Source organism: Canis lupus, chromosome 1, assembly GCF_011100685.1.
Source record: "Canis lupus familiaris isolate Mischka breed German Shepherd chromosome 1, alternate assembly UU_Cfam_GSD_1.0, whole genome shotgun sequence".
Taxonomy (NCBI): domain Eukaryota; kingdom Metazoa; phylum Chordata; class Mammalia; order Carnivora; family Canidae; genus Canis; species Canis lupus.
In genome coordinates, this window is record NC_049222.1 from 101005436 (window position 1) to 101013934 (window position 8499).

General features: G+C 45.4%; 1 protein-coding gene across 1 annotated transcript in view; it reads left to right on the forward strand.

Moving 5' to 3' along the window:
* LOC102151838 (zinc finger protein OZF-like) overlaps positions 1-6136 on the forward strand; it is a 28169-nt gene extending 22033 nt beyond the window's left edge. Inside the window, exons 3-4 of the mRNA XM_038527520.1 lie at positions 516-834; positions 3636-6136. Of these exons, the coding sequence (XP_038383448.1) occupies positions 585-834; positions 3636-4918 (1533 nt within the window). The 5' untranslated portion in view covers positions 516-584 and the 3' untranslated portion in view covers positions 4919-6136. The remainder of the gene's footprint in view (positions 1-515; positions 835-3635) is intronic.
* Positions 6137-8499: the final 2363 nt, after the last annotated feature.

The window sequence follows — 8499 nt, forward strand, 5'->3', positions numbered from 1 at the left end:
GCAAGCTCTGCACTGAGAATATGGTTTTGAAAGCTTTAGAATCACTTTCATTTTTATCAAGTGTGTCCTTGCTTCTGGCTGTGAAGCTAGAGCAGTCTCCCTCACTCTCCTTCTGTAAGTGACTATAAAACTGGACCAAATACCAGTGGCTTTCTGATGTTGGACAAAAGCACTGATTGAACAATGAGCCTTGAGAAAACAAAAATATAGGAGATGAGGTCACATTATTCCCAGTTCCCTCCAGAGGTCAGACACACTATTATGAGTGACTCTATGGAGTGCCACATCCATTTGGATTTGTAACCTTTGGAGAGCATCTGGAAGCCTGCTATTGTAAAGTCTGAATTAGCATCAGTGTTGCTAAACATTCAAGTGATCAGTTGTCGGGAACTCCCTGGAATCTGGGCACAACCTCCCAACCCCGCACTCAGAGCCAGCACAACACTTCCCAGTGCCCCTTGTGGTGCTGCTTTGCCTGTGTTCCAGAAGGTTCTGATGTGCTGCGCCCTTTGCAGAAGCCTGCAGAGCGGTAACAACTGCATTGCCCAGAGGACCCCGTGCCAAGTGACGCCATCGTGGAGCCAATGAAGGTCCAGGAGACGGGCGTTTCTGTGTGTGCCATCACATCAGAGTGGGACTTCCAGGGTCCTCGTGGCAGTTGTTTTGGCAGCTCTGGGGTCCATTTCCTGTTTGGAGGTTCCAGAGCACAGGGTCAGGACGAGGCAAGGACTGGTGCCGCTGGAGAGGAGGCATCCCTGCAGCACTGGGCTGCTCCTGGCCCCGCTCCACCCACCAAGTCTGATGGCGGCGGCCGAGCCCAGGGATCCAGCTCAGGTAAACACTTGTCTCATCTCTCTCAGGCCTTCCTGCCACCCACTTGCGGGCAGGGTGCCTGCTCCCTGCCCAGGCTCTGATGTCAGGGGGCCCTGTGTCTTGAGCGCCACTGTTGTGGCTCCAGGCTGGGGGAAACCTGGTGTCAGTTTTATGTCTACACGGTAAGCAGGGTGTGAGGCAGAGGCATGCCTGGACTCACAGGCAGAGAGGTGGTCAGAGAAGCAGTGGAGACCAGAGCTCTACTGATGAAGTACTTTTGGAAGCTACCCATAAAGGGGAGGGTGTCCAGGACCCTGGAAAGACATCCAGGTGTAGCAAAAGCCAGTAAAATGAGGTTTTCATGGGGTACAGGTACCAGTATGGCTGAGCTTTGAGTATTCAGGGAAATGCAGGTGTTCTTTCTTTATGATGGTTTGGATCTTACCTTACCAATGCTTTGTTACTGCAGCAAACACAAAGGGAAGGTTAGGGGTGGGTGCAACATAGATGTAAATTACAGCCCTGGGGATGAGAGAAAATGTTGGATTTTAAATTCCTTTTTTTTTTTTTTTTTTAAATATTTTTATTTATTTATTCATGGGAGACACAGAGAGGCAGAGACCCAGGCAGAGGGAGGAGAAACAGTCTCCATGCAAGGACCACAATGTGGGACTCGATTCTGGGAATCTGGGATCATGCCCTGAGTCAAAGGCAGTCGCTCAACCGCTGAGCCACCCAGGCATCCCTAAATTCCTTTTTTAAAGTAGAACCAGATTTTCTAATGTAGGAAATAGGAGACAGGGATGACCCCTAGGGCTTTTGTCTCAGCAACCATGTTGAGTCTGACATCTTTAGAAAACAATGCAGAGCATTAGGAGGGCAGCTGGATATAAAAGTCTGTAAATTTGAGTTGGGGTTCAGCATTAGATGCATAGGTGGACCTTTGTGTCACATTAGGAAGGCAAATTCAAATGATGGAGAGAAGATTAAGAGGCCAGGAAGAAGAGGGTGTGTACTGCATAACCTCTCAAACACACGTAAGGGGTGGAAGACTTACAGAAGAGGAGACTGGAGCAGGATGTAGAGGCAAGAGGGGGCTGCTGCCTATTTGTGGCAACCTTACTTGGAACCTGGAAGATGAGCCTAATTCAAGGGCAGAGGTCATCATCTGTTAATTACTAGACCTAGTATTATGTTTACTTATTAATTCTCAATATTTAGAGATAGTGGATATTACAGTGAGGTTTTTCTTTTTTTTAAGATTTTATTTATTAAAAAAAAAAAAGATTTTATTTATTGATGAGAGACACAGATAGAGTCAGAGATACAGGCAGAAGGAGAAGCAGGCTCTATGCAGGGAGCCTGACATGGGACTTGACTCAGGGCTCCAGAATCACACCCTGGGCTGAAGGTGGCGCTAAACCGCTGAGCCACGTGGGCTGCCCTAAAGTGAGGTTTTTCAGGTAGGCTCTAAATCCCATGTGATTAGTGTCCTTGAACACTGGAGACTTGAGGCTGCCCTAGGAAGTGGGGTGCTACTTGCCAAGAACTCTTGATGCCATAAAGGTATAAAAGAGGTATATGAGCTGATGGGCCCCAGATCCTTGGTATTAGGGACTTAGGAACAGTGGTTGAGGCTATGTTTTATGATACCTGGTAGATACACTGTGGAGGATTTCAGGGAAATTGCATGGTTGGGGACTGGCCATGAACTTAAGATTCTATCTGCCCACCTGCCTGTTGTTGCAGAGGGCTGGACATAGTCATTACTGGCACCAGGGCTTGGTATATCCTTTGAGTTGGGTGCCCTGGGAGGAGGAGGAACATGGGATAGATTGGGGTGGGGTGGGATGCGGGGGGGACTGGAATGTGGGTCCTATGGAGAAGGGATGTTTGTGGTTTCATCTCTCCCCATCATGGCAGGGTAGTGTGACCTTTGAAGATGTGGTTGTATACTTTTCCTGGGAAGAGTGGGGTCTCCTTGATGAGACTCAGAGATGCCTATACCATGATGTGATGCTGGAGAACTTTGCACTTGTGATCTCACTGGGTAAGACCCTCATGCCCACCCCAGTGCCCTGGGCTAGACTCTGCTCTTTTTCTCACATTTGGATTGTGGTCACTGCCATCACTAGGTCTAGGCTCAGCACTTGCCCTCTGGTTGAGCCTGCAAACCCCCCATGAGCCTGATGGATCAGCCTCCAGCACTCTTATCCAGATCCATGGCACTTTCCCAGGTTTTCTTCCTCCTCACCTGGAGGCCCAGGGGCTATTTTTAGATGTTCCTCTGTGGGTCTTCATATAGTATTTATTTGTGTTTCCTCTCCTGGGTCGTATGCAGAATTGCTCTGGGGCATGGCCAGTCCTCTGCCTGTCCTGTCGTTGTGTCATCCAAATCCCAGTTAATTCAACTGTGGTTTAGAGGAGTCAAGAACCCCTCACAGGATGGCCTACCAGTGTGTTGATGCCAGTGCCCACCCCTCCTTTCTACCTTTCTTTCCTTCTGCCTCAGTTTTTGATCCCTAATCAGTTGCAACTAGATATTCCTGGGCCTGGACCTAAACTTACATACAGCCCCAGTGAAGACCATTGGCAGAGGAATGAATTGGAGACCCTGCTTCTTCCTATGGGGCCTCCCCAAGTCTTGTGACTTTAGAGTTCCAGGACTACAGCCCTTTGATCAGCCTAACCCCAACACCCTCTTGAAAACAAATGCAGTGACCTATTATTTAGTGTACCCAGCAGATGTTTATGATGAAGTCAGCTCCTTCCCCCAAAGATAATATAATATGCACATCACACTGGCATTTCTGTATTTCCAGGTTGTTGGTATGGAATGGAGGATGAGGCGGCAGTTTCTGTGCAACGAATGTCACTGGGCAAGACTTCAAGTCCAGATCCATCCATTTGGAAAGCTCAGCCCTGTGAGAAGTGTGTCTTGCTTGGGAGAGACATTTTGTACCTGGCTGAGGACCAAGAATCACATCATGGGCAGAAATCGTACACCTGTGAGGCATGTGGGAAACAGTTGTGGTTCAGTGCGAATCTTCGCCAGCACCAGAAGCACAATGAAGAGAAGCCATTCAGATGGGACATGGAGTTTGTGACAAGCTACAAATTGCATGTGTCAGGGAAGCCTTTCCCCTGTGGGGAAATTGGGAAGGACTTCCTGGCCATATTGAGTCTTCTCCAGCATCAGGCCACCCTCAAAGGGGCCAAACCGCCCAGCAGCTTTGAACATGGGGAGTCCTTTCATGGTAGGAAAAGTCCTCACACATGCAGTGACACTGGGAAATCATTCAGCTATGAACATAAACTTTTCCAGCCTCAGCAACTTCACACTAGAGAAAGTTATCATGACTGGGATGACTGTGAGAAACCTTTTAACCAAAGCTCCATCCTTAGTAATTGTCAGAGAGCTTACCCAGGAACAAGGTCTTATGAGTGTAACGAATGTGGGAAATCCTTTAGCCAAAGCTACAACCTCATTCAACACCACAGAATTCACACTGGTGCAAGGCCTTATAAATGCAGCGAATGTGGAAAAGCCTTCAGCTTCAAATTCAGACTTGTCCAGCACCTGCAGATTCACACTAGAGTGAGGCCTTATGCATGTGGTGAATGTGGGAAAGCCTTTAGCTACAGCTCTACTCTCATTAAACACCAGAGGGTTCACACAAGAGAAAAGCCTTACAAGTGTGGTGAGTGTGGGAATTCCTTCAGCCAAAGCTCCAACCTCATTCAACACCAGAAAATTCACAGTGGAGCAAGGCCCTATAAATGCAATGAATGTGCAAAATCCTTCAGCTACAAATGCAAACTGGTTCAGCACCTGCGCATTCACACCGGAGAAAGGCCTTATGAGTGTGGGGAATGTGGGAAATCCTTTAGCCACAGGTCCACTCTCAATCAACACCAGAGAATTCACACTGGAGCCAGACCTTATAAGTGCAATGAGTGTGAGAAATCCTTTAGCCAAAAGTCCAACCTTATCCAGCACCGGAGAGTCCACACAGGAGAAAAGCCTTACGAGTGTGGGGAATGTGGGAAATCCTTCAGCCAAAGCTCCCACATCATTCAACACCGAAAACTTCATACCAGATAACCTTGTGAATGCAATGAGTGTGGCAAAATGTTCATAACCCAGGTCTGTGTTACATATGTGCAGCACATATAGGTGGAAAACCTTCATCTACAGGCCTAACCTGGTTGGGTACCAGAAGACCCTGCACAGAATGTGGTATATTTCATAGAGCAAGACTCACTGTGAGGGAGCCATCTCCTGGAAATTGAACATCACATCTATGAACATCCAACACTGGCAGATTCCCCAAGACTTGTAGGTTTATGGGCAAGCTTTCTGGAGCCCTGCATAGCCCTCTGCTCTGCCAGGTTCCTCAGTGGGTGTAGTAGTCAAGGGAGGTGTTCTCTCTTGACCATCATGAATGATTGGGGATGGGGGTTACACAGCAATTTCTTTCTTCCTCATTAGGGTTCTGACCCAGTTTTGACAAAGCTAAGGGGTTGATAATACTTTTTACCTTCCAGGCCTAGAGTGCCATGAGAACAGTATATTTCTCTTAAGACCACCTTTAGAGCTCCTAGGGGAGTGGTTCTTTTTCTCCAGGGCTGTCAAATGTTGAGCACTATTGTGGGGGAGCTATTCCCCAAATACTGCAAAGAAATCATGTGCCTTCGTGTGTAGGTTCACTTTTCTGGTGTTATTGTTTGTAAGACTACTTATAGGGGCCAGGTGATGTGTACAGAAATAGGACTGCAGGAAGTGATGTATTTGTCTACTGAAACTTGCATCCCCAGGTGTTCCAGTGACCATGCCTGTGGTTCAGTTTATACACTCCACGTGCATGTTCTTTCTATAGCTGAGGAACTTGAGGCCATTGTCAATCTTATTTTTCTAGTCTGTCTCAAGGATATTACTGCACGGGCAAGAAAATGGCAATAGGATAGAGATAAAAATCCTGTTGGTGGGGCCTTGCAGCTTTTTGATCAGCTGCAGACCCAAATAGAAATTATCTTGAAATTTTCAGTGATGCAGGGCATTGGACTCCTTGTGCAAAAATAAAATAAAATAAAATAAAATAAAATAAAATAAAATAAAATAAAATAAAATAAAATAAATTGGGGGACCCAAGACCTCTATTTGATTTTTAAGTAAAGCTTTATTGAGGTTAATTAACATGCTGTAAAACTGCACATATTTAAAGTTGTATACAAAACTGGAGATGGTAAATCTATATAAACTCCTTTTCCTTGTGCCCTTTAAAAAACTTCTCCCCCACAGTAAATTATTTTGTATTTTTTACATTAGACTCAAATGTTTATTTTTTTTAACTGTGGTTTCCTTTACACTGAGTAATTATTTTGAAAGAACCAAGATGTTTTTACTCATCCTACTACTAATCTATGCTGCTCACTCACCACAAATAAAACTTCAAATATATATATAACAACCCTCCCCCATGAATCCTTCCCCCATGTAGTCATTGTCTTTCCCTTACTGTATTACCCTGTAGCCCCTTTAACCACTTAGAAATCACTCTTGATTTTTACAAATGTGTGATGGATATAAACTTTGGAGACTTCTCTAAAGTGAATGTTGCTGCTAAAAATGCTGCTTTGTGTAGGGTAAAAAGTTGAAAAACTGTCTTATCCCCAGACCCATGAAATGGCAGATTTGTAAGTATATATAAGGAAAAAAAACAAAAAAACCCCACACTACAATATGCAAACTGGGGAATCCATACCACATTCACTGCTCCCTTTCCCCAATTTGTAGACATTTTGGTAGCATTTCTAAAACTAACACCACTGCCCCAAGATTGTGGCTGAAACACCAAGACAGATCTCACTCAGAAATCCTACACAGATGGGACACCTGAGTGGCTCAGATGTTGAATGCCTGCCTTCATGCCCAGGGCATGACCCTGGAGTCTCAGGATCAAGCCCTGCATCGGGCTCCCTGCATGGAGCCTGCTTCTCTCTGTGTGTCTCTCATGAATAAATAAGTAAAATCTTAAAAAAAAAAAAAAGCCCCAGCTCACTGCACGATATGAAGATGATAGCACACCCTAGAATTTGGTTCCTAGTTTAGACCCTGAGCAGGAAATTCTGCGTTTGTCTAACCTCATCGTTCAACAGCATGAGTGTTATATTATCGCCTTCAACTTATAAAAGGCTAAGCTTTCTTTGGTTTCCAACAGCACCAAGGAACAGGGACACCTGGCCCTTTTGGGGCCAAAGAAGTCTATTTGCTGATTTTTTAAGTTACTAAAAAAGATCCATTGGGCCAGCAGCAAACATTGATCTACACCCCCTTTTTTCCTCGCTGAAATTTACCCTGTAAAGAGTAAAACCTACCAACCTACCACACTCCATTCTCAGCCCCTACTTACATGCTGTGTGTCCCACACCATGAACCTAAGGACCTAGAAAAATCCTCTTGCTTCCCTCCTTAAAGATGCAACACAGGCTCAAAAATAACCAACCCAAGCCAGTCCACCCCCAATCCCCTTAAACCACTGGTGTAGGAGGGGGAATTGTCAGAGTGGCATGTTTATGGGGCTTCCTCAGAGCCTGGGCAGGTACGTTGTAGGGATTTAAAATAATCAAATATATACATACACTTTTTAAGAGCTTAAGTACTTGGGAAACAATTTGTAAAAATCCTTCTGTCTTGTTAATTGCTTTCCCCAATTGATCTGTTCTCTTGCATTAAAAGTGGAAGGAATTTATAATTGACCCATATCCAACCCAATGTATTGATCATAAGAACATAACATTATGTGTCCTACCTTGTTTTAAAACGAATACCGTTTTTAAAAAAGGTTTTATTTATTCATTAGAGGTAGAGGGAGAAGCAGGCTCTCTGCAGGAGCTGGATGTGGGACTCGATCCCAGATCACACCCTGAGTCAAAGGCAGAGAGGCTCAACTAAGCCACCGAGGTGTCCCCCTAATACCAGTACTTTCACGTGTTCTCTAAATTGGGTCAAATAAGCAGCACTAAAAGGGCAAAAATAGCAAGGCATATTCTTTAAATACCTGTAATATATTAAACCATAAAAAAGCTTTGTATGCAAGCTTCCTTTAAAGGAGCTAGTGGGGGATCCCTGGGTGGCGCAGCGGTTTGGCGCCTGCCTTTGGCCCGGGGCGCGATCCTGGAGACCCGGGATCGAGACCCACATCGGGCTCCCGGTGCATGGAGCCTGCTTCTCCCTCTGCCTGTGTCTCTGCCGCGCTCTCTCTCTCTCTGTGACTATCATAAAAAAAAAAAAATAATAAAGGAGCTAGTGGTTTACAGAATCCTAAAGGTGTATTTGCAAATAGACTTCTGGTGAGAACATTAAAAAAATGGGAAAGAAAACCAAAATGAAGCGAAAGCCATCTTTTTTTTTTTTTTTTTTTTTTTTTTTTTAAGATTTAATTTACTCATGAGACCCAGGGAGAAGCAGGCTCCTGGCAGGGAATCTGATGGGGACTTAGATCCCAGGATCCGCGACCACTCCCTGAGCCAAAGGTAATATGCTCAACCACTGAGCCACACAGGTGCCCCCCGCCCCCGCCCCCGCGAGTTCGTTTTTACTGTCCATGTCAAGTTTGTCAAATTTGTCAAATGTAAAGTTCCCAACGAAGCCCTAGGGCGTCGCTAGACCAAACCCTCTGCCTT